Raw genomic sequence first — 26733 nt, 5'->3', positions numbered from 1 at the left:
CCAGACCAGGGTACTGTCCACCACCTCAATCCTGGCCCCCTTACTCTCATGGCCTGGTTTTTGGATGGGGCTTGTGTGTGGTTAACACCTGGTTGGCACCAGTGTGCCTCATCCTTACCCACAGCAGGCGGGCCTCCACCAGAGTGTGCTATATAGTGAAATAGGCCTGTTCCATCTCCTGAGCTTGGCGCCATAACCTTTCCCTGGATGCTTTCTCCATCACCTCCTTGAACCTTAGGCCTCGGGCCTTTCCCTTAGCTCTGTCCTGGTCCACCTGGCAGTCTTCCATAAGGACGAGGTCTCCTTATACCTTCAGGAGAAATTTGGTGAAGGTGGTTTCAGATTTCCACATCAGGCAGTCGATTTACCTACCAGTCTTACATCCTAAGCCACATGCCAGTCTGGGAGATAGAACTTGCACTCACTTGATGTCTGTTGCAACCTCACCTTCTACCTCGACAGGACCCGTGACTTCCGTGCTTCTCCACGCCTTTGCAGACAGATCCCGAGGTCAGGCCCTCTCCTTCCAGTGTGTCTCGAAGTGGGTCTTGGCCTGCATACGTGCATGCTCTCTAATGCCATGCCGCCCAGCTGGATCATGGCACACTTGACATGGACATAGGCGGCCACTTCCACCTCCTTGGCAGATGTATCCTGGCATAACATCTGCCAGGCGGTGACATGGCATCCTGTCCTTACCTTCATGGCCTGCTATGCCATAGCCCAGGGGGCAGTAGCCAATGCAGCCGTGGGTTGTGCCTTCCTTCAGACTGCAGTACCTCTTGCATCCTTGCAACCTTCTCCACATTGATCACTGCTTGGTACTCAACTGCATTTGGAATACATATAGAGACCATCACTTGAAAAAGAGGAGGAGGTTACTTATCTGTAACTGAAGGTTCTTCAAGATGTATAGTCCCTATTTGTATTCCAATACTCACCCTCCGTCCCCTCTGTTGTGGTCCATGTTGCTCGATGGTGAGAGGGTGACTGTGGTGGGGTGTCATCCCTCACAGCTTCATATAACCTCGCCTGCGGCATGTGCAGGCCAATGGATACTGATACAACAATCTTCTGTCTCTGGTGCATGGCGCACATGCACACTCGTGTTTTGGAATACAAATAAGGACCATGCATCTTAAAGAATCCCCTGTTATAGTTAAGTAGCCTCTTATCTCAGTAAAGAATTTATTGAGGATTCAGTTACCTCACAAAGGAATCATTTGCTGAGCCATTATCCCTTGGACTTACAGAAGCTTAACACTTTGCGTGTAGTTTCAAATGCTGGCTTCCCATCTCACATATAATGGAAGACCTGAATTAATGTGGTGGAAAGCAAATAAAAAAATAGTCCCCAAAACCTACAACCTCAGAATAATCATATTCTCTTATCACGTCACATCCTTTCCATTGTGATTGCACCATGTATCTAATGCTAATACAACTGTAATATTTAATACTCTTTGTTTACATATTGGAATGATACTACTTTAATACCATTTTAAGCATTCTTGAGCCAATGCTCTAGAAACCTGCCAGTGAATTTACAATTGTTTTATCAGCATATCTCTGGTTAGTAGTGCTATTTTGTTAAAATGATCATTGTTTCATAGAGGAAAGACTTGGAAATGGGTGCAAAGACTTATGTGGAGTTTTATGCTTTTGTATTTTACAAAATGTTGATGATATTGAATAATGTTTGCAGCAGAATCTTTGCTGTAGGTGTCCTGCTGGGTTCTTTTAACCTGAAGGTATTTGGAATTGTTTTGGACCTAAGAGCAGAAGATGATTTCCCTATTTTGTGAGAGAAGAACAGTATCTCTGTGGAATTCTGAAGGGTCCTGGGTCTAGTCTACACTAGAAAAGGTTTGCTTGTATAACTATATGAGCAAACCATTTTAAAGTAAATGCAGCTTCAACTAGCAAAATAGTTTATACTGTTTCACTGAATGAAGTAAGCGTTACTCGCAAAGGTTCTTTTGCCGTTATGATTGAATCTGCATTATTCCTTTTGCTGGTATAAAAATATCTTTTAAAAAATCACAGCCATAACCAACCTTTTTTCTGGCCTCCAGTGTTTGGACTGTGTAATATAATCTGTCACTGTGTAATGTAATCATGATAGTCTTGTAAAAAACCTCTGTGTGTGTGTGTGTGAGAGAGAATATATGTATAAAATATTTTTTACATACTTTTTCTGTCTGTCATTCCAGGTGATGCTGCAAGTGTGATTCAGTTTGGTAAATCGTCCAAACGATCACCAGAGTCTACTCAAATTGGGCAGTATGGGAACGGCTTGAAATCGTAGGTATAACAGAAGCCAGCCTTCTGAGATCTTGAAGTTTGGCTTATAGAGGGCCAGCAAATGTTGAGCTTCATGTTCTTCTATAAAAAGGAAACACTTAAAGTCCCATTTAAAAAGCTACCATAAGGGAGTTATGGGTGGCTTTATTTGTTAGCTTTGGATACACTCTCTGTATGTCTGTCACTTTCCTTGTAACCCTTTCTCAGGCAATGAAGTTGGTCCTAGGGCTATGACATCACAATAATTTACACTACATGGCAATATCATAATGAGGTTTGAATTGACCATTTGCTAATAGGAGGCTATGGTGGTGACCTCTAAAGATGAATCCTGTAGATACAACGTGGCTACCAGTGCTGGATTCCCAAAGACTTTTCTGGGATGATTGTGAATCTTTATTGGGAATGAAGTTCTGATTTTCTCAGAATTTGCTCTTTTGGTTTGGGGCACATACTACTGGGAGAATTCTGTGCCAAAAAAAATAAAAATTCTGCAAAAAACCTAAAAATTCAGTGCCAGAAAATTAAAAATTCTGCATGTTTTAGTTGTCAAAATAACACAATAATGCCAGCTTCAATTATTTTGGTAATTTATTTCAAAATATCTGTTAACAAGTATGTCTAACAATACAGACCAAAAAAAAAAAGATTCAGGTAAAATTTTTTTGACAAATAATATTAATACAGAACTTTGACAGGTCTCAGAGGAGCAGCCGTGTTAGTCTGTACCCGCAAAAAGAACAGGAGGACTTGTGGCACCTTAGAGACTAACCAATTTATTTGAGCATAAGCTTTCATGAGCTACAGCTCACTGTATCAGATGCATGCAGTGGAAAATACAGTGGGGAGATTTATATACACAGAGAACATGAAACAATGGGTGTTACCATACACGCTGTAACGAGAGTGATCACTTTGAGTAATTCATTTAAATTACAATACAGAACTGTAAAAAGAAAAGGAATACTTGTGGCACCTTAGAGACTAACCAATTTATTTGAGCATGAGCTTTCGTGAGCTACAGCTCACTTCATCAGATGCATACCATGGAAACTGCAGCAGACTTTATATATACACAGAGAATATGAAACAATACCTCCTCCCACCCCACTGTCCTGCTGGTAATAGCTTATCTAAAGTAATCTTCAGGTTAGGCCATTTCCAGCACAAATCCAGGTTTTCTCACCCTCCACCCCCCCACACAAATTCACTCTCCTGCTGGTGATAGCCCATCCAAAGTGACAACTCTTTACACAATGTGCATGATAATGAAGTTAGGCCATTTCCTGCACAAATCCAGGTTCTCTCACTCCCTCACCCCCCTCCAAAAACCCACCCCCATACACACACAAACTCACTCTCCTGCTGGTAATAGCTCATCCAAACTGACCACTCTCCAAGTTTAAATCCAAGTTAAACCAGAACATCTGGGGGGGTAGGAAAAAACAAGAGGAAATAGGCTACCTTGCATAATGACTTAGCCACTCCCAGTCTCTATTTAAGCCTAAATTAATAGTATCCAATTTGCAAATGAATTCCAATTCAGCAGTTTCTCGCTGGAGTCTGGATTTGAAGTTTTTTTGTTTTAAGATAGCGACCCCCCATGTCTGTGATTGCGTGACCGGAGAGATTGAAGTGTTCTCCGACTGGTTTATGAATGTTATAATTCTTGACATCTGATTTGTGTCCATTTATTCTTTTACGTAGAGACTGTCCAGTTTGACCAATGTACATGGCAGAGGGGCATTGCTGGCACATGATGGCATAAATCACATTGGTGGATGTGCAGGTGAACGAGCCTCTGATAGTGTGGTTGATGTTATTAGGCCCTGTGATGGTGTCCCCTGAATAGATATGTGGGCACAATTGGCAACGGGCTTTGTTGCAAGGATAAGTTCCTGGGTTAGTGGTTCTGTTGTGTGGTATGTGGTTGTTGGTGAGTATTTGCTTCAGGTTGCGGGGCTGTCTGTAGGCAAGGACTGGCCTGTCTCCCATGATTTGTGAGAGTGTTGGGTCATCCTTTAGGATAGGTTGTAGATCCTTAATAATGCGTTGGAGGGGTTTTAGTTGGGGGCTGAAGGTGATGGCTAGTGGCGTTCTATTATTTTCTTTGTTAGGCCTGTCCTGTAGTAGGTAACTTCTGGGAACTCTTCTGGCTCTATCAATCTGTTTCTTCACTTCCGCAGGTGGGTATTGTAGTTGTAAGAAAGCTTGACAGAGATCTTGTAGGTGTTTGTCTCTGTCTGAGGGGTTGGAGCAAATGCGGTTGTATCGCAGAGCTTGGCTGTAGACGATGGATCGTGTGGTGTGGTCAGGGTGAAAGCTGGAGGCATGCAGGTAGGAATAGCGGTCAGTAGGTTTCCGGTATAGGGTGGTGTTTATGGGACCATTGTTTATTAGCACTGTAGTGTCCAGGAAGTGGATCTCTTGTGTGGACTGGACCAGGCTGAGGTTGGTGGTGGGATGGAAATTGTTGAAATCATGGTGGAATTCCTCAAGGGCTTCTTTTCCATGGGGCCAGCAATGCCCCTCTGCCATGTACATTGGTCAAACTGGACAGTCTTGTGTCCATTTATTCTTTTACGTAGAGACTGTCCAGTTTGACCAATGTACATGGCAGAGGGGCATTGCTGGCCCCATGGAAAAGAAGCCCTTGAGGAATTCCACCATGATTTCAACAATTTCCATCCCACCACCAACCTCAGCCTGGTCCAGTCCACACAAGAGATCCACTTCCTGGACACTACAGTGCTAATAAACAATGGTCCCATAAACACCACCCTATACCGGAAACCTACTGACCGCTATTCCTACCTGCATGCCTCCAGCTTTCACCCTGACCACACCACACGATCCATCGTCTACAGCCAAGCTCTGCGATACAACCGCATTTGCTCCAACCCCTCAGACAGAGACAAACACCTACAAGATCTCTGTCAAGCTTTCTTACAACTACAATACCCACCTGCGGAAGTGAAGAAACAGATTGATAGAGCCAGAAGAGTTCCCAGAAGTTACCTACTACAGGACAGGCCTAACAAAGAAAATAACAGAACGCCACTAGCCGTCACCTTCAGCCCCCAACTAAAACCCCTCCAACACATTATTAAGGATCTACAACCTATCCTAAAGGATGACCCAACACTCTCACAAATCTTGGGAGACAGGCCAGTCCTTGCCTACAGACAGCCCCGCAACCTGAAGCAAATACTCACCAACAACCACATACCACACAACAGAACCACTAACCCAGGAACTTATCCTTGCAACAAAGCCCGTTGCCAATTGTGCCCACATATCTATTCAGGGGACACCATCACAGGGCCTAATAACATCAACCACACTATCAGAGGCTCGTTCACCTGCACATCCACCAATGTGATTTATGCCATCATGTGCCAGCAATGCCCCTCTGCCATGTACATTGGTCAAACTGGACAGTCTCTACGTAAAAGAATAAATGGACACAAATCAGATGTCAAGAATTATAACATTCATAAACCAGTCGGAGAACACTTCAATCTCTCCGGTCACGCAATCACAGACATGGGGGGTCGCTATCTTAAAACAAAAAAACTTCAAATCCAGACTCCAGCGAGAAACTGCTGAATTGGAATTCATTTGCAAATTGGATACTATTAATTTAGGCTTAAATAGAGACTGGGAGTGGCTAAGTCATTATGCAAGGTAGCCTATTTCCTCTTGTTTTTTCCTACCCCCCCAGATGTTCTGGTTTAACTTGGATTTAAACTTGGAGAGTGGTCAGTTTGGATGAGCTATTACCAGCAGGAGAGTGAGTTTGTGTGTGTATGGGGGTGGGTTTTTGGAGGGGGGTGAGGGAGTGAGAGAACCTGGATTTGTGCAGGAAATGGCCTAACTTCATTATCATGCACATTGTGTAAAGAGTTGTCACTTTGGATGGGCTATCACCAGCAGGAGAGTGAATTTGTGTGGGGGGGTGGAGGGTGAGAAAACCTGGACTTGTGCTGGAAATGGCCTAACCTGAAGATTACTTTAGATAAGCTATTACCAGCAGGACAGTGGGGTGGGAGGAGGTATTGTTTCATATTCTCTGTGTATATATAAAGTCTGCTGCAGTTTCCACGGTATGCATCTGATGAAGTGAGCTGTAGCTCACGAAAGCTCATGCTCAAATAAATTGGTTAGTCTCTAAGGTGCCACAAGTACTCCTTTTCTTTTTGCGAATACAGACTAACACGGCTGTTACTCTGAATACAGAACTGTATTTCCTGCACTTGTCAGAAGCAGTGCAAAGACTTGGGGGTGTCAGGGGTAACTGAGGAGCTGAGGGAGAGGGAAGTAGCCTGGGAGTGAACCTGGAGGGTATTGGGTGTGGTTGTGAGAAGGTTTTTTTGGTGGGGTGGGAGGGATTGTTAGGGAGTTGGGAAGCCTCCCCCGTGCAGACCCTAGCTGACCACAAGCCTTTCCCATTCAGTCAGACGCATCTGCCCTGTCCCTGGATCCCTCCATCCCCATGGGTCTCTGCAGCCTCCTTCCCCCATCCCCAAGTGTTCCTGCAACCAACCTCCTGTGGCTCAACACTGTCACCCCACAAGCTCCTGAGCCCATGCCCAGTCTGTCTCCCCTCCCACCCCCACTAGCCTTTCTGAATCCCAGTCTGTGACACACGCACCCCCAACAGTCTTGTGTGCCACACTCTGTCCTAACCTGACTCTGCAGGCAGGGTGCTGTGATGAACGTCTTCTCCTGGGGGAATTCTGCAACACTGGGCACTCACAGAAATTCTTTTTCCCCATAGAAAATACATTTTGCCCCAGAAATGCTGCAGTTCTGCCTTTTGCACACCAGGGGCTGTTGTGGCACGAGAACAGCTGGCTGTGTCCATGTGGCTGGCTATTCTGGGCTAGAGCAGCCTCTGGTGGGCAAAAGGTGGAAATGCAATACTTCTTGGGCAGAATGTATTTTATGCGGGGTGGGGACGGGACGGGACGACAAAATTTATGCGGGACAGATGAATTCTGTGTATCCACAGATGTGCAGAATTCCCCCTGGAGTAACATACCAAAATGAAAGCTTATTTTGGGGACACCAAGACTTTAAAAGTGACTATTGGGTGTCTCAGTTTTAGGTGTCAGCTGGATATCTAACATCACTAGTCGCCTCTGAAAAGTGTGGCCTGGACCACTAATTTTTCCACTTTTTTCCTCTTTTTTAAAGTCTGGTGAATTTGGGCAATTGGACAGGGGGAAATGTCTGACCCAGAATTTAGATTAATGGGTTTCTGGATTCCAGTAGTTCCTAGAGGCCCCAACCAGGATCAGAATCCCATTGTGCTAGGCACTGTACAAACAAGAGCAATAGTAATAGACAGTCCCTGCCCTGAAGAGCTCACAGTCTAAATAAACGAGATGGACAAAGGGTGGATAGTGCACAAAGAGAAGTGACTCACCCAGGGTTATGCAGCAGGTCATTGGTAGAACTCGGTATAGAATCCAGGTATCTTGAGTCCGGTCCAGTGCAACATCTGCCGGAGCATGCTGCCTCTCAATTGAACAGTTTTCTAATGCAAAGGCAAGTTACAGAAATTCTAGTTTTCTTCAAGTGATGGTCCTTATTTGTATTCCATATATGGATACACAAGTGCACTGTATGTCTGAGTCCAGAGACTTTTAGTAAAAAGTGTCCACTGGTTCACACATGCAGTTACTCTCTTTGTGTTCTGAACCAAGAGTACAATGGGCGGTATGGACCAACCCTCTTCCAATTTCTTTTTACTGTCACATGACCTGAGTCAGAATCTTCTGGGTCTGCAGCTGCTTCTGTCATTTTCTTTAATCTGTACTTATATATTGTAAATAGTAGTATTTTAGTATTTTCACTATTTGTTCCCTGCCTTGGGAAAATTCTCTCCTGAAGGCAAGGACTATGCCTTGTGTCCTGGGCTATGCCTTGTTTCCGTGTTTCCTACCCCTGCTTCTTTTCAGTGTGTGACTAACACCAGCACTGCCTTTACTGTCTCAGTGAGGTTCACGTCTCTGCATCTGCCATTGCTTCCCTCCTCAGACTTGGGGTTGAGAGCTCAGACTGAAAAAGCCATGAGACCCCAGTTGGATCTGGGCCAAGGAGCCCCCTCTGTACACTGGTCTCAATAAATTGGCAGTGCCTCTCTGAACATGAGTTCAGGAGCTGAGACTACAACTTCCAAGCCTAGAGAATGAAAGGCTTCTTATTAGAGTAAGGGGCACTGTCACAAGCATCGGTACAGATCCTCTGTAAAATATGCTCTGAAAAGATCCATTCTGTCCAAGTCAGGCACATGGATGATAAGGACTTAGGCCCAGGTAAACAGCCACTGCAGGAGAATGTGGCCCGTAGGAGTATGGATCCATTTTACCAATCTTGATGCTGATGTATAAGCCAAAGGACACATCCAGATCAGACTCTGTACCGATACCAACAGAGCCCCAAAAGGATTCAATGTCCACTATATCCAGGGAAGTCTCGGGTCTAGCGGCCCAACCACCCATACACCTAGCACCTTGAGGTGGTCTGAGACCTATGTTTCCCTGGAGTACATTTTTGCTCTCCCTGTCCTCAATCCCCTCTCCTCTTAAGTCCAACTTTATTTAGATATAGCATCACACCTGGAAGAAACCACCTCGAAGACACTGGGGTGATCTCTACCATCCACAAATCTGAGTATCCATCTGTTGGTACTGATGGTTCTGCTTGTCAGTTGGGAACCTACCTTCTGATCTGATGAGTCAGAGGCTCCAGATGAACCTCTACCCTTCATAGGGAGATGAGTCTGGTCAGAAGCTCCAGTAGATCAGGGTCCTGTCTCTGCCAAGATTTGACTTCCCAGTGCCATGAGGTTGGCTCCAACTGGTTGACTGCTCATGCTGGCATTACTGGAGTCATAGAATATCAGGGTTGGAAGGAACCTCAGGAGGTCATCTAGTCCAACCCCCTGCTCACAGCAGGACCAGTCCCCAATTTTTGCCCCAGATCCCTAAATGGCCCCCTCAAGGATTGAATTCACAACCCTGGGTTTAGCAGGCCAATGCTCAAACCACCGAGCTATCCCTCCCTCCCTGGGACCCTTACTCTCTAGGCACCTCAGATCTGTGCATGAACCTTATCTACCCTCTCTTAGCTGACACCAACTGGCTTCATCAGAGTGTGAAGAGGAGGAAGTTGCGCCAGATTCAGGAGTTTCAGTGGCCATTTCATCGTCCTTGCCAAATGAAGTAGTCACCCCATCTTCACCAGCTCTGCCTGATGATCACAGGCAATATCATGAACTCTTACAAAGAGTGGCATCTGAGCTCCAGATCCAGCTCAAGGAGGTTCCAAGAGCCTCAGAATAGACTATTGAACATTTTACAACCCTTGAGTCCCAGTCGAGTGACCCTCCCAGTCAGTGAGGCCAGAGTAGTGTGATGAACTCCTGCCTTGTGCATTCCCTCCCCAAAAAGGGTTGAGAAGTGCTACTTCATTTCACCAAGGAGTGAAGTTTTGAATGATGGTCCCTATTGGATTCCACTCAAGGTTATGTGTCTGGAACCTGAGAATTTAGAAGTAGTAGTTCTGTTGGTCCGCACATGTGCCCTTGCTCCATCTCATGGCTTCATCCGAGGCAACAAAGGATTGGGCAGGCAGAACTGAGGGCACAGTTCTTTCTCACCACCACATGATCCGAGTCAAAGCTGCTGTTGTTCTCTCACCTTTCTCTGATGCACTTAAAAAAAACAAAAAACCACCACCTGTTTTTAGAATTATACATAGTTTTGGTTGCTTTTTTTTTCAGTAGTTTTAGTCTTTGTGTTAGTTTTCAGGATTAAGACACTTGGGGACTCCATTTCTCTGGTTCCCCACCCCTCAGCATCCATGCCTGGATTATGCTGACAACATCGGGGTTCAAGATCTGCTCCTCCTGTCCACATTTGTTCTTGGTCAGTGATGAGCAACGTTGCCTGTACTGCTTGGGAGAAGCCCACATTTGATCTAGGTGCAGTATCTGCTTGTCCTTCCCAAACTGTACCTGGGAAGACTAGGCTCTCCACCTCAAGAAGCACCTCATAGAGGTTATCACGAGGCTGCAGTCAGATCCAGGCTGGAAGCATCAGTCTCTTCGCATCCCGCTCCATACATCAGCCTGAGAAGCCCAGGAGCGTGCCTCCTGCCATGGAGATTAAGTCTGGTTCTGCTGGTACCAGTATTACGGACCCTATGCTGGGGCCCGGTAGGGGGGCAAGGAAGCATGGCCATAAGTCTCCCTCCAGGCTCAAGAAGGATGATGCATCTTCCATGAGTTCTAGCCACAGAGAAACGGGTCACAAGCATGATAAGAAGTTTAACAAACTGCCAGATCCACCCGTTATGTCCCCAGGGAAGTGCAGAATACTATAGAGGACCTTCCTTTCAGTCAGGAGACCAATGATTCCTTTCACTCCCTCATGGATTCCAGAGCCACTTTATGGTCCCCAAGGTATCTACACCCAAAGTACAAGTTCTTCCCTCAGGCCACCTGCATGTTGGTTCAGAGCACCTCATTTCTTCCATCAATGGCCCTGTGAACCTCCTCACAAGCAGCAGAAGACTCAAAGAGCTCGTCCTTCAGGTCTGTCATCACAGTATTCAACATTACACGCTCAGCCTTTGCTGAAGAAATATTTCTGAGTGCACCTAGAGAGCCGCCAACCACCTTGTCTCCTGCCCTACACCTGACCCACACCCTTTAGGGGGGTGTCTAGTACTCTTTTTACCAGATTGGAGTATAACAATGGACAAGTACATCCTGGATGTCATTTGACATGGCTATGCAATCAAGTTCACAACGCTTCCTCATCACCTGCCCTGATCCTGCCTCAGGGACCACTCCCATGACAGTATCCTCACCCTAGAGGTGGACTCCCTACTGAAAAGGGGAGTGATAGAAGCAGTTCCTCCGACCTATTGGCGCAGGATTTTACTCCATTTATTTCTTTGTAGCCAAGCAGAAGGGTAGGTGGAGACCAGTCTTAGACCTCCATCTCAGTCGGGTCATATGCAAAACAAGAAGTTTTGCATGGTCACCTTAGCAGTCATCATCCCTTCGCTAGAAAAAGGAATGTGGTTTACAGCTCTTGATATCCAGGACACCTATTTTTACATAGACATCCATCCAACCCACAAGAGGTTCTTAAAGTTCACAGTTGGCCTTTGGCACTTCCAATACAGGGTCCTACCATTTGGACTCACCATGGCTCCATGAGTCTTTACCAAAGTTTTGTCTGTACTATCAGCACACCTCTGGCATAAGGGGGTCCTTATATTCCTGTATCTTGGTAACTGGCTCTTAGCAGAATGATCCACGAGGGAGGCTCGAACCTCGACCTCCATGTTGCTTATACCTCTCTCTTCCCTGGGGGTGAATGTAAACATTGAAAAATCAATTTTGGACCCCAACAGTTCCTAGAATTCATTGGGGCATCTATTGATGTAGTTTTGGCACAAGCCTGCCTACTGAGGGACAGATTTCAGATGCTGCAGGAGCTGATTGCCAAGTGGTCATCAGTCCTTTTGTTCCAGTCAGGACTTGCCTTTCTTTCCATGGCCATATGGTGGCCTCACATATATCACTGCCTTCGCCCATCTGTGCCTTCGCCCATCTGTACCTTCACCTGTGGCTCCAGAAGGTCTATTCTCCCACGTGACGTACCATGGACCTTCTGCTGACAGCTTCCCCCAGATGTACTATCCTCCTTCCAATGGTGGACAGACTCTCTCGTCAGGTCTGCACAGAGATGCCCTTCCTTCCATCCTTCCCGGCCATGAAGATCATCGTAGATGCATCGCTTGCCAGATGGGGTGCCCATATGAGCGAGCACATGACCCAGGGGACTTGGACCACTTGGGGATCCAGAGTGCATATCAACAGTCTGGAGCTTTGAGCGGTACAGAGGGTGTCATGTATTTCTCCCATTGGTTTGCTCCCATCATATTCTCATTATGTTGGACAATAATACTATTCATCGGAATGCATCCGATTATTTGAGCAAGCTTTCATGAGCTACAGCTCACTTCAATTCATTAGTCTCTAGGGTGCCACAAGTCCTACTTTTCTTTTTGCGGATACAGACTAACACGGCTGCTACTCTGAAAATAACACTACAGTTTATTATGCCAACAAATGGGCATGTGGTCACTGGCGCTTTGTGCAGAAGTGCTCTGGTTGTGCAATTGGTGCATTGCCAACAAGATCTTGTTGTTGGCGGCCTATCTTCCAGGGACTCAGAACATGATTGTTGGCTCTCTCAGCAGGAAATTGGTGACTGACCATGAATGGCATGACACCGTAGGTCAGCGACATTTTCAACCAGACCAGATCTGACTAGGGATCTCTTTGCCTTCTATGGCAATAGCAAATCATCACATACTGCTCCAGAGGGGATCTTGGCACGTATTCCCAAGGCGAAGCCCTTGTCATCCGCTGATCAGACCAGATCAATTACACCTTTTTCCCCCCCTCAACCCCTGCTTTCGCGTTTCTTCTGCAAGATCAGGAGGGAGAGAGCCAGAGTTACTCTGATAACCCCATTCTGACCTTGCCAGTTCTGGTTTCCCCACCTTCTCTGCATGTGAGCATCTCTCCCACAAGACCATTACCAATTCAGACTCCTCCTGTTCAGACTAGCTATGGCACCTACCGTCTTGCAAAAGTCTTTTTCAGTGGTGGCGACCTGGATGAGAAGAAACAGCTTTATTGTCTTTCCAGATTTCAGCGACTGGCTACTGATGGGCAGATCCAGCATGGAGATCCAGTCAGCAACCCCATTTCTAGTCTATTATCTCTCCTGGGAATCTGTATCAGCGAAGAAAAGTCAACTTTGATTCCCACAAGGACCACAGGTTTCATAGAAACTATTCTGGACTTGACTACAGCAAGAGTCTACCTCTCCTGATGGAGAGATTCCGCACCAAGAGCAATATGATAAAATAGGTCTGTATCAAACCTCAGACTCCAGTCAGTGTCTGCCCTTCCCTTCTAGGCCATGTGGCCTCATGCACTCACGTAACACCATTTTCCAGGCTCCACCTCCACTGTCTACAAACCTGACTTCAGTCTGTCTACTTACCAGACGACAGGGCTGGGGCTTTGAGCAGGAGATTGGACTAGATGACCTCCTGAGGTCCCTTCCAACCCTTATATTCTATGTTTCTATGACAGTGCCAGAATAACAATCCCGGCCAAGATGATGGCTTCTCCTGCCTGGTGGGCAAACCCAGAAAAAGTTTGTGAGGGTTCTTTTTCTCACACCCTTACCCGAGGTGACTGTTGTCATGGATGCTTCCCTCTTATGTTGGGGAGCCCACATTGACAATCACATTGCACAAGGCACCTGGACCCCTTGAGAAGCCAACATGCATATCACCAACCTACTGGAATAAAGTCCACCTCGCAGCAGTGAGCGCCTTTCATCCTGTGTTTGAAGATCATACGATCTTCACTCCTCCAAAGACAATTAGATTTCTGATTGGACTAATTAGAATTTTCCCACCAGTGGTTAAACCAACATTACAATGGGATCTTAATCTAATACTTTCAGTATTTACCACATCTCCTTTTGAACAAATAGCCACTTGTTCCATGTCCCACCTGTTGATGAAAGTTGCCTCCCTAGTTGCCATTGCATCAGCCAGAATGGTGAGCGGGCTGGGAGCACTCATGGAAGATCCATTATATACCATTTTTCATAAAAAGGTCTTTCTTCACTTCCACCAAAATTCATTCCTAAAGTATTTCCTGAATTTCACATAAATCAAACCATCCACTTATTGGTACTTTTTTTTTCCAAAGCCTCATACTTCTGATGAGGAGAGAAGGCTTCACTCTTTCTCTAGATGTCCAGCGGGCCACTGGCATTCTATCTGCAGAGAACAAAAGCAATTAGGAAAACATGTAGACTATTTATTTATTGCCTCAGCAAAATAAAAGTGATCAAGGGTCAAGCATTATCATCTACCCAGAGACGCTCTCTGAATGGAGCTCAAGCGGCATCATCCTTCTTTACCAACTAGCAGATATCCTTTCTCTAACCCTGGGAGGGCATGAGAATCCACTCCATTAGAGTACAAGCAACCTCTTGAGACATACCTCTATTAGATGTGTGTAGGGTGGCTATCTGGAGCTCTGTCCATACTGTCACAAAACATTATGCATTAGGCCAAACCTCTGCTGCAGATAAAGCTGTGGGAATGGCAGTACTGCCCATATCCATACCATCTGCATCCTTGCACCCACCTCCTGTTTGACTCCTGTTTGCTAATCTCCAGTCCATCTCGAAGAAATGGAGGTTGGTTACTTGTAACTGGAGGTTCTTCAAGATGTGTGGTCTGTATTCCACTATCTGTCGTCCATCCCTCCATTGCGTATCATGACTGGATTCATGGTAAGAGGAGGAACTGGAGCATCATCATTCCACACTTCCCTTCTATCCTTGGTTCAGGGCACGAGGAGAGCAATTGTGCATGTGCGGACCAAGGAACACAGCTTACTAAAAATCTCCAGACTCGGGTATACACGTACACAGTGCACCTATGTGTGGAATCAAAAAGGGACCACGCATCTCAAAGAACCTCCAGTTACAAATAAGTAACTTCCATTTTCCTTTACTGGGGGAGTGCTTCAGGGGAAGCAAATGGTGAAAGAGTGGGGGAGAAGGAAACTGGCAGAGAGAGGTAGAAATGGGAAAGGAGAGTAAGGTTGGGCAGGGCTGTTCGGGAGGCCACTGGGTCCAGTGCCCTGGAGCTAGTGCTGGCCACTGTGGGCAAGGAGCTCTGAAGGTTGTAGTGATTCCATAGTTTGCACCCTGTAAGCTCTTCTGGTTGCCACTGCTGCTGCCCACATGGCTGGAGAAAGTGATGCCCACTTGGCCTTATGCTGTATATGCATCCACGTGAGTCTGGAGCAGGTTTTCTGTGGAGCTAGAAGATCCTACCTTTGGCTATAGCTGGTGCTGGATGTTTTGGGGAACAAGCCCACAGGCCTCCATCTAATCCTACGAAAATATGTCCTTGTCTGGATTGTCATTTTTGTGGGGTGAATCAAGTTATTTCGGGCCTGAATGATTTTTGTTTGTATAGCATGACAAGATGTTTGTCTTAAACCATTTTGAGATATTCAGATATTATCTCATGTTTGTTGCATTTCAAAATGAATATAGTTGAGGGGAAGGGACCCTGGTAGCCCGGGACTTGTAGTAGGAAGTATTGAGTTTTTCAGACTGACTTTCCACACGCTCTGAAATCTGCCTCCAGGGGTTCCATGCGGATTGGGAAGGATTTTATCCTCTTCACTAAGAAAGACACCACCATGACCTGCCTCTTCCTGTCGCGCACATTTCACGAGGAAGAAGGCATCGATGAGGTTTGCATGCCCTTTGTCAGTCTAAAATAGAATGCTGGGTATTTGCTAAGATGAACCTTCTATTGTTCTCTGTACCTCATCTGAGCTTCTAAGAGGAAAAGAACCTGTTCTGAGGTTGATTTTTCTTGTGGTTTCCATTGTACTTGGGGTAAAATATCTTGGTCTGAGAAGCTGAACTGTATAAAAAGGTAACTCTGAGGGGATGGGAAACCACGGTTTTTGGGTGTTGGACACTGAGTTAATACTCAGCTGTTATTGGAGGGGGTAGGAAGGGGATCAATGCTGTAGGTAGAGGCCATCAGAAGAAATAACTTAACCCAAGCATGGGAGCCAGTGAAGTGTGTCTTTCTCAAGAGAAAGGGTTGGAGCTTTATCTTAATCCCCATCCAATCCTTTCCACAGGTGATTGTCCCGCTGCCCACCTGGAACACACGTACCCAGGAGCCCATGACCGACAACATGGAGAAATTTTCTATTGAGACTGAGCTCATTTACAAGTATTCCCCCTTCAAGTCGGAACAAGAGGTGATGGAGCAGTTTAAGAAAATCCCTGGGGAGAAGGGTAAGTGTAAACTGGTGCTGGGCATGTGGCAATTGGAGATGAAACAGGAGAAGAAATTTGGATGGCATTAGATGGAGCTAACCTCAAGTTTGTCACCTACTCAGGGACCTTGGTGATTATCTTTAATCTCAAACTGATGGATAATGGGGAGCCAGAGCTGGATGTGACCTCCGACCCCCGAGATATCCAGATGGCAGAAACACCCCCTGAAGGAACGTAAGTGCAACAGATGCTGGGGTTGTCTGTATGAATGGCTTGTGGTGGTTGTAGGTTGATGTGTCCTGTTTATGCGGTGAGTTGATGAGAATTCTGCATTTTGGAGTGCATCAGGTTGGGATTTCAGACTTTCCTTGGCTCTCCTGCTCAGTGTTCCCTCTAATTTTGTCCAAGAACGTGCAGAATGAAATTCATTGGGTGGGGGTGGAGTGGAGGGATTCGGCGTGTGGGAGGGGGCTCAAGGCTGGAGTAGAGGGTTGGAGTATGGGGGTAGGAGAGGGCTCCAGCTGGGAGTGTGGGCTCTGGGGTGGGGCCGGGGTTGAGGGGTTTGGGGTGCAGGCTGTCCTGGGGCTGTGTTAGGGAGAGAGTACTCCCCCCAGCTCTCTCTCCCCACAGCAGCACCTGGGCTGTGGGGGGAGAGGTGCCTCAGCCGCAGCTGGGTTGGGTTGGGGCCGGGGGAGGAGCGCCTCTCCCCTAGCTGCGGCAGGTTGGGGCAGGGGCGCCTTTCCCCAGGCTGGGACCGGGCTTGGGGAGGGACGCCTCTGCTCCAGCTGCAGCAGGTCCGGGGCTGGTGGAAAGGCATCTCTCTCTGCCACAGCCCTGAGCGCCTGCCTGTGTGGTGTTTAATAGGCTGCTATGCAGCCATGCATCTTAGATGCACTTAACAGCTCATGTAAGTTATTCTTGTGCTTTGGATGCCCAAAGAGGACAATAGCACGTTAGCAAATGTGGCACTGATACTTGGTTAATTCAGATGTGGGGAGGGAGGGACCTGGGGTACAGAGTGAGTTTTATAATCATTTGAAAGAAGGGATTACTGGGACGGAAGGCAAATCTCTAGCCCTCCCCTCCTCCCCCTCCCCCCCCCCCCCCGAACTGTTTGAGTGTGACTGAGTTGGGTGGCTACACCTACATTGTGACCAGACATGGAGTTCAGGCGAGGCTAGCTGCCTAACCAAGATGAGGGGGCAGTAGGACTGGATTTGAATGTTGGGTTCTCTGTTCAAAGGACTGGGGGTGGGGCCTTTTTGGGATGTGAACCGTCTGTTCAGTGTAAGGGAGTCTGGTTCACTGGGCAGACACGCACAGTTAGAGCTCTTTGCTCAGTAAAGGGGAGACTGATATGGATGGGCAAAGGCTTTCTCAGTGAAGGGGAACCTGGGACAGTGCTCAGGGTGGCTCATCGTGGTGGAATGCAGACACGAGCCAGGTAGGCTGTTTTGTCCACCCTTCAAGCTGGTTTATAGCAAGAAAATAAACAAATTGGTCCTAAACCAACCAAATAGATCCTATCCAAACCCTGAGCAGCACCCCAACACTCTCCCCATACCAAGTCATAAACTTGATATGGGGAGAGTGTTGGGGTGCTGCTCAGGGCTGGGTAGGATGGGCTGTCTTCTCTGGTAAGTGGAGTAGAGGGCACTGCTTGGGTTTGACTAGACTATCTCGTTTCTGTAAGCTCCCTCCTCTTGCAGGAAGCCGGAGCGTCGCTCCTTCCGTGCCTATGCTGCTGTCCTTTATATTGATCCCAGAATGAGGATCTTCATCCATGGACACAAAGTGCAAACCAAGCGACTTTCCTGTTGCCTCTACAAGCCCAGGTAGGAGCCATTACTTAGGGGACCATGTTGACCCGCAAGGCCCCTGTGGTCCCATTATATCCCTGGTAGCTTGCTGGGTGTGTTTGCCATGTATAAGACCCTGTAGAAGCCATAAAAATCAAGAGATGGTGGCTAATTTGAAGTCCTGGAGCAAGATTTTCAATAGTGATCAGTGTTTGCCTACTTCTGTTCCCATTAAAGTCAAGGAAAAGGCCAAGGCTTCTGAAAATCCTACCTGGAACCGATGGGGTTCAGTTCCATTTCAGGGAATACAAAGGAGTGAAGGTCATGTTCTTGGCCATGTCACAACTTTGTTTCAGACAGCAATAACCAGTTTGGTATGGCTGGGAAATTCCCACCTGGGGTATTATGAAAATTATATCACGTGGAAATGAAAGTAGGCCGAATGTCTAGAAACACTAAGTGTGTGGTGGTGGTGTTTTTAGATACAGCAGTTTTAACTTTTGTATGATGTCTGGGAAAAATTGGTTTTTCCTCATTTTAAACTCACTCAGACATCAACTTCCAAATCCATGGAATCAGACTATGGGGGGGAAAAGGTGATGTCATGGTAGGGGTCTACTATAGACCACCAAATCAGGAGGAGGACATGGATGAGGCATTTCTAAAACAAATAACAAATATCCAAAACTCAAGACATGGTAGCAGTGGGGAACTTTATTTATCCTGACATCTATTGAAAAGGTAACACGTCAAAACACAAAATATCCAATAAGTTCTTGGAGTGTATTGGGGACAATTTTTTGTTTAAGAACATAAGAATGGCCATATTGTCTTCCGACCTTGGCTGGTGCTACACGCATCAGAAGGAACTAACAGAACAGGGCAATTTATCGAGTGATCCATCCCCTGTTGTCCAGTCCCGGCTTCTAGCAGTCGGAGGTTTAGGGGCACCTAGAGCCTAATTTAATACCAGGCACTCAGATTCATCCTTCTTAGTATTTATACTGCTTGCATTTGTATATAAACACTTATAAAATTTGGCAATATTCAGATGTCTGCCTTCATGTGATATAATTGAATAGCACTCTTTTTCATTTGACCATTTCTCTTCAGTTCCTATGTGTATTTTATCCACTTCTATCCTCTCTTCCTCACTAGGACATAGAGTATTCTCTTTAATGAATCCTCCACTAAGGGATGTGTCTGTCTGAACCATGTGCTCCTCCACACTTTTTGGCTTTCTCCCAGCTCTTAGTTTAAAAACTCTTCTATGACCTTTTTGATTCTACATGCCAGCGTTATGGTTTCGGTGGAGCCCATTCTTCCTGTATAGGTGCCTCCTTTCCCAAAATGTTCCCCAGTTCCCAATAAACCTAAGTCTCTCCTCTGAGCATCATCATCTCATCCATGCATTGAGAGCCTGCAGTTCTGCCTGTCTGTCTGGCCCTATCCAGCTGGAACTGGAAGAATTTTGAAAAATGCTATCCTGGCAGTCCTGGACTTTAATCTCTTGTCTAGCAGCCTAAATTTGGCCTCCTACATTTTCCATATGTCATTGGTACCTACCTATACCATGAGCCTCCCCAGCACTGCATGTACATCTGTCCAGATGGCTTGAGAGGTTTGCAACCTTTTCACCTGGCAGGGAGTTTACCATGCAGTTCTCCCGGTTATCACAAACCCAACTATCTTTATTTCTAATAATCCCCCCAATCCAAGTCAAAAACATGGAGACCTGGGAGAAAGTTCGGAATCTGGGGGGAGCATGGGCCATTATAGCAGGGTTAAGGGAGAGACGAGAGAACATGGGGGGGGGGGAATCAAATCAGTATCTTAGATGTCTGTATACTGATGCGAGAAGTATGGGGGATAAGCAGGCGGAACTTGAAATACTAGTTAATAAACACAACTGTGACATAGTTGGCATCATAGAGACTTGGTGGAATAATACACATAACTGGAATATTGGTATAGAAGGGTACAGTTTGCTCAGGAAGGACAGGCAGGGGAAAAAGGGAGGAGGTGTTCCCTTATATATTAAAAATGTATACACTTGGACTGGGGTTGAGATGGAAATAGGAGACAGACTTATTGAAAGTCTCTGGGTAAAGGTCAAGAGTAAAAAACAAGGGTGAGGTCATGGTAGGGGTCTACTACAGACCCCCTAGCCAGGAAGAAGAGGTGGAGGAGGCTTTTTTTAAACAAGTAACAAAATCATCCGAAGCCCAGGACTTGGTTGTGATGGGGAACTTCAGCTACGCAGAAACCTGTTGAGAAAATAACACCGCAGGGCACAGATTATCCAACAAGTTCTTGGAATGTATTGGAGACAACTTTGTATTTCAGAAGGTGGAGAAAGCTACCAGGGGAGAGACTGTTGTAGATTTCATTTTGACAAATAGGGAGGAACAGGTTGAGAATTTGAAAGTGGAAGGCAGCTCAGATGAAAGTGATCACGAAATGGTAGAGTTTATGATTCTAAGGAATGGTAGGAGGGAAACCAGCACAATAAAGATAATGGATTTCAAGGAGGCAGGCTTTAGCAAACTCAGGGAGTTGGTAGGTAAGATCTCATGGGAAGCAAGTTTAAGGGGGAAAATGATTGAAGACAGTTGCCAGTTTTTCAAAGAGACATTATTAAGGGCACAAGAGCAAACTATCCCACTGCGTAGGGAAAATAGGAAGTATGGCGACAGAGCATCCTGGCTTAACCAGGAGATCATCAATCATCAAACTCCAAAAAAAAAAAAAAAAAAAAAAAAGTCCTATGAAAAGTGGAAACTAGGTCAAATTACAAAAGATGAATATAGACAAATAACACAAGTATGTAGGGATAAAATTAGGAAGGTCAAAGTGCAGAATGAAATTAAAATAGCTAGAGACATAAAGGGTAACAAGAAAACATTCTATGAATACATTAGAAGAAAGAGAGAGACCAAGGACAGGGGAGGCGCATCACTTAATGGGGGGGAGGGGAGAACAATAACTGAAAATGGCAGAAATGGTTAATTACTTTTTGTTTCAATTTTCACCAAAAAAGTTAGAAGCGGTTAGACATTGAACATAGTGAATGCCAGTGAAAATGAGGTAGGATCAGAGGCTGAAATAGGAAAAGAGCAAGTTAAAAATTACTTAAAGTTAAATGTCTTCAGATCACCAGGGCCTGATGAAATGCATCCTAGAATACTCAAGGAGCTGACTGAGATGATATCTGAACCATTGACTCTCTTTGAAAAGTCATGGGAGACAGGAGAGATTCCAGAAAACTGGAAAATGGCACTATATTTGCCCATCTATAAAAAGGGAAATAAGGAAAATCTGGGGAATTAACCAGTTAGCTTAACTTCTGTACCCAGAATGATGATGGAGCAAATCATTAAGCAATCAATTTGCAAACACCTAGAAGATAGTAAGGTGATAAGTAACAGTCAGCACGGATTTGTCAAGAACAATTTGTGTCAAACCAAGCTAATAGCTTTCTTTGACAGGGTAATGAGCCTTGTAGAGATGCGGGAAGTGGTAGATGTGGTCTGTCTGACTTTAGTAAGGCTTTTGATACCGTCCCGCATGACTGTCTCATAAAAATACTTGGGAAATACAGTCTAGATGGAGCTACTATAAGGTCGGTGCATGACTGGTGGGGAAACTGTTCCCAGAGAGTAGTTACCTGTGGTTCACAGTCAAGCTGTAAGGGCTTATCAAGTGCAGTCCCGCAGGGATCAGTTCTGGGTCCGGTTCTGTTCAATATCTTCATCAGTGATTTAGATAATGGCATAGAGAGTACACTTGTAAAATTCCCAGATGATACCAAACTGGGAGGAATTGCAGGTGCTTTGGAGAATTAAAATTTGGACAAACTGGAGAAATGGACAAATGCAAAGCGCTCCACTTAGGGAGGAACAATCAGTTTCACACATACAAAATGGGAAATGACTGCCTAGGAAGGAGTACTACAGAAAAGGATCTGGGGGGTCATAGTGGCTCACAAGATAAATATGAGTCAACAGTGTAACACTGTGTTGCAAAAAAAAAAAAAAAAAAAAAAAAAAGCAAACATCATTCTGGAAAGTATTAGCAGGAGTGTTGTAAGCAAGACACAAGAAGTAATTCTTCTGCTCTACTCTGCACTGATTAGGACTCAACTGGGGCATTGTGTCCAGTTGTGGGCACCAAATTTCAGGAAAAATGTGGACAAATTAGAGAAAGTCCAGAGAAGAGCAACAAAAATGATAAAAGGTCTAGAAAACATGACCAGTGCAGGAAGATTGAAAAAAATTGGGTTTGTTTAGTCTGGAGAGGAGAAGACTGAGAGGGGACGTAAGTTTTCAAGTACATAAAAGGTTGGTACAAGGAGGAGGGACAAAAGTTGTTCTCCTTAACCTCAGGATAGGACAAGAAGCAATGGGCTTAAATTGCAGGAAGGCAGTTTAGGTTGGACATTAGGAAAAACTTCCTAACTGTCAGGGTAGTTAAACACTGGAATAAATTGCTGAGGGAGGTTGTGGAATCTCCATCATTGGAGATTTTTAAGAGCAGGTTAGACACACACCTTTCAGGGGTGGTTTAGATAATACTTAGTCTTGCCTTGAGTGCAGGGGACTGGACTGGATGACCTCTTGAGGTAACTTCTAGTCCTATGATTCTCTGATTACTATTATTTCTCTCTTCCTAATAAGAGGTGGTCCCTCCCCTGGAGAGAAATCCTCAGCGCAAGAGGATACCATGACATCATCTGGAAGGATGGTTCCAATTATGGAATCAGTTCCCTCTGCTGCTGCATGATATTCCTCCTTCCCTGAGACTTTCATCCTCTTGAACAGCACAGAAGCTATCAGACTGTGGGTGGGATTGTTCTTCTGTGTTCCAGAACATCTTGTCTGTATCTTTCTGTCACCCTTAGTTCTTCCAGTTCAGCCACTCTGGTCTCAAGATCCTGTACTTGGTCTCTAATGTCCATGAGCCTCTTTCACCAAATGCAGGGGGGAAAAAACCCTTTGGAAGATGGAGGAAGTAGCCAGGAGGGCAGCCATTTTAGACTTGATTCTGACTAAGAGGAATTGGTTGTAAATATGGATGTTGAAGTCCTTTTGAGTGAAAGTGATCATGAAATTATAGATTTCATAATTCTAAGGAAAGGGGAAAGAGTGAGAGAAGCAGAATAAGGATTTCAAAAAAGCAGACTCTAGCAAACTCAGATTTTCTTTCCATGGACCTTACCTATTAGTTCTAAGGGATAAAGGAGTTCTGTAGAGCTGGTAGTTCTTCGCGTAGATGCATATATTCCACTCAGGTGTGTGCATGCCCAGCATGCTGGAGCTGGAGGCTTTTGTGTAGCAGTAACTGTAGAGGGGTGATGCTCATGACTGTGACTCCTCCCCTGGCTATATGAGGTGGCACTGCCCTGACCCCTATGTTTTCTCACCACCTATAGCTGGAATCGGAGCTTTGTATGGTTGTAGTTGCACAACCTTGCATTTAGTCTTAGCTTAGTTTATTGTATCTTTAGTAGTTCGTCGATAGTGTTCCCCATTGATGCCCTCACCGTGGTCCCTCATGTGGAGGGACGATCCCCAACAACAACCCCCGCACACTGTGCCTGCTTTGGCTTGGTGAGACCCACCTTAAAAAGCACTGGCCGTTCTGTAGGTTGTTCAAGAAGTGGACTCAGTTGGCGTGGGACCTTCATCTCAAGCAGCACCTGATTGAACAGGCCATTCAGCCTGATCCGGTACTGAGGCCCTACTTGGGTCGAAGATCACCCTTGGGTTCAGAGAGTGCTGCTGCCTCTTGGTCCGGGGCAGTCGACTCTCCCAAGATGTTGAGGAGCTGTTCTCCATTGTTGGCGCCGAGGAATAGATGTCATAAGACTAGTGGGGACCACTCCAGGTTGCGGGCAGACTCCTCTGCCTCCCCAGAAAAAGCACAGACCAGCACAGGACCAGTTCCGGCATGCAGGATGGTGCAGGTTCCTCTGACTCTTCCCAAGAACCAAGTGGCAAGGGCAGAAATCCCGTATTGTTGACTATGGTTCTGGCCTCCGGGCGTCTGAGTCCGGTATCGACGTCTGCAGTGTTGGTATTGACTGTGCACTGTGTCAATGTATCAGGCTGTGGCGGACATGCTCTGCCTTTCCCTTCCATCCTCTCCGCTGGTCCAGGGTTTTCCAAGGCTTGTGCCATTGGCAGCCCCTCCAATATAGCGTGCCACTGAACCTTTGTTCCTCTCTGCACCGTACCTAGATGCTTCTCTTCCTGTGATGGGCATGAAGCTAGTACTGGAATCAGTGCAGGGGACCTCGGCACGGGGACTATCTTTGGACCTGCTGCAATCAACACCAAAGATACTCCCATGGCAGCTCACACCACTCTCAACATCGATGCACTCGGGCACTCCAGTACCGGTGTTTGCGCTGGGACTGACGCTGCCTTTGGCACCAGCATGGTTGGTGCCAATAGTACTGCCATCACTGGGGGCACCAATTCCCACCTCATTCTGGACAATGGATGAATCAGAATGCCTGTTGACGCCCTTAGGCATTGCTCCTCCCAGGCTGCCAAGATCCTGGGTCTCTGATTCCAAGTTGGAGGCGTCATCCTCCCACTCTGCATTACCCGATGAACTCTGGGGACTGCCAATGGATCAATATGACTCCTAGAGTTGGCACGTGCCCCGTGGCTGAGACAGAGGTCCATGTCTTGGTTCCTACTGGCCACCGTATCAGTGGCCTCCTTGGACTTGGTGGGATGCTCCTTGCTCTCAGAGATCCTGCTCTTAGTCCTGTTCAAAGCTGAAGTCACGTGGATTAGCTGTAAACCCAGGTATCAATGGTCTTCCCCTCTGCTGAGCTGCCGGAGTCCTCCCGGGTCCGTCTTCCTGGGCACGAGAGACTGTTCTGGCTCAGCCAAGACTCTCGTCCTTGTCTCCAGATGATGCCATATTTCCTTATTCATCCTCCCCTTCTATTCCGGAAGACTTCAAGGCGTATGAGGACCTTTTACGCTATGTAGCTGCATCCCTGGGCATCCAGGAGGAGTTTCTCCAAGAGAACACACCAAACCGGTGGACATTTTACAGCCCGCCATCCCTGGGAGAGTGGCCCTCCCAGTCAGCGATGTGCTCCTTGAGCTGGCGAAAGCCCTGTGGAGTACACCACCGGCCTGACTAAGTGCATGAAAAAGTGCTATTTTGTTTGCATGCAAGGATTTGGGGGGTTCTATTCCCTTCGGGCCCTGAATTTCGTGGTGGTAAGAGGTTCCAGCAGAGTAGGTTCCAGTCTATGCCCAAGGACCGAGACTCCAAGCGATTGGTTCTTCTGGGCAGGAAGATCTATACCTCATCATCCCTGCAGATGAGGATCATAAATCAACAAGCTTTGCTGTACAAGTATGATTTCCTCAATTTGTCAGCCATGTCCAAATTCAACAACCATTTGCTCAAGGCCTCACGTGCGGAGTTTTGGGCATTCATTGTGGAAGACTGCTTGGTAGCCAGAACATCCCTGCAGTCCACCCTCAACCTTGTGGACTCCTTGGCCAGGGTGATGGCCTCAGCGGAACCTATGAGGATGGCTTCTTGGTTGCAAAACCCTGGGATTGCTTTGGATATCCAGCAAACCATTGAGGACTTGCCCTTTGACAGCTGAGTCTTATTCCCAGACATGACAGATGGGTCATGCTGCTGCTTTAAGGGTTCCTGGGTTCCTGTGAAATCCTTGGGCATGTACGTGCTATCTGCACAAAGACACCACTATGGGGTGCAGCAATAGTATTGCCTGCAGCATTCCTTTGTGCAGTCTTTTCCCCCGAAACAGTGGGAATACCCTAGAAGAAGGGATAGATCCCAAGAGAGGATGCAGTCAGGCTCAGGCTTCGGGCACTCAACACTCTCTCCCCCTGGTGCTGTCTGAGTACCCATTTTGACTCTTTTTAGTCAGAGCACTAGTCCAGTCATTACCCCACCCTCTCTGTTCCTCCATCCCTTTGAGGACAGGCTGGCCCACTTTTTTACAATGCTTGGGACTTGATTACTTCTGATAGCTGGGTCCTAGACACTGTCATATCGGGCTACATAATCCAGTTCCTCTCCACAGACCCTTTTCACACCCCTCCCCATCCCTCTTCAGGGACCCCTCTCACAAAACAGTCTCATCGAGCAGGTCAGCTCTCTGACTTCGGAAGCGGTGGAGGAAGTTCCGCCAGAACACTCTGGCCACAGCTTTTACTTCTGGTACTTCCTGATACTGAAATCCCAGGCCAGGGTGGAGACCTATTCTTGACCTTCGCAGCCTCAGCAAATCCATCAAGTATGTGAGTTCCGCATGATCACTCTATTAGCTATCTTCCCTGTGCAGTTTCAGAATGACTGGTTTGCTGCTCTGGATCTACTCTCATGTGGCAATTCTTCTGAGTCACAGGAAGTTTTTGTTTTGTGGTAGGAGAATGCCACTTTCAGTATACAGTTCTCCTGTTCAGCTCCCACTCAAAAAATCGAGTTCATTGGAGCCCTGTTAGATTCCATGAGGTAGAGGGCGTTCCTGCCAACCGACTGCTTCCAGGCAATGCAACAGCTCTTCCTCAATCTGCAATCTCAGCCCTCCACGACAGTCCCCATGTGTCTGAGCCTATTGGGTCGCATGTCCACCAGTGGTCCAGTTTTGCAGGCTATGCCTTCTCCCTCTTCAGATGTGGTTCAGG

The 26733-nt window shown here is 46.4% G+C and overlaps 1 protein-coding gene across 3 annotated transcripts in view; it reads left to right on the top strand.

The window, feature by feature from the left end:
* Window positions 1–26733, top strand: part of MORC2 (MORC family CW-type zinc finger 2) — a 120431-nt gene that overhangs the window by 21942 nt on the left and 71756 nt on the right. For all 3 annotated transcript variants that reach the window (XM_077834864.1, XM_077834863.1, XM_077834865.1), the window contains exons 5-9: window positions 2214–2304; window positions 15589–15697; window positions 16100–16259; window positions 16364–16475; window positions 17951–18076. In XM_077834864.1, coding sequence (XP_077690990.1) covers window positions 2214–2304; window positions 15589–15697; window positions 16100–16259; window positions 16364–16475; window positions 17951–18076 — 598 coding nt within the window. The remainder of the gene's footprint in view (window positions 1–2213; window positions 2305–15588; window positions 15698–16099; window positions 16260–16363; window positions 16476–17950; window positions 18077–26733) is intronic.

The sequence above is a fragment of the Eretmochelys imbricata genome, chromosome 15 (genome assembly GCF_965152235.1).
Source record: "Eretmochelys imbricata isolate rEreImb1 chromosome 15, rEreImb1.hap1, whole genome shotgun sequence".
Classification (NCBI taxonomy): domain Eukaryota; kingdom Metazoa; phylum Chordata; order Testudines; family Cheloniidae; genus Eretmochelys; species Eretmochelys imbricata.
This window is presented reverse-complemented; position numbering and strand designations above follow the sequence as displayed.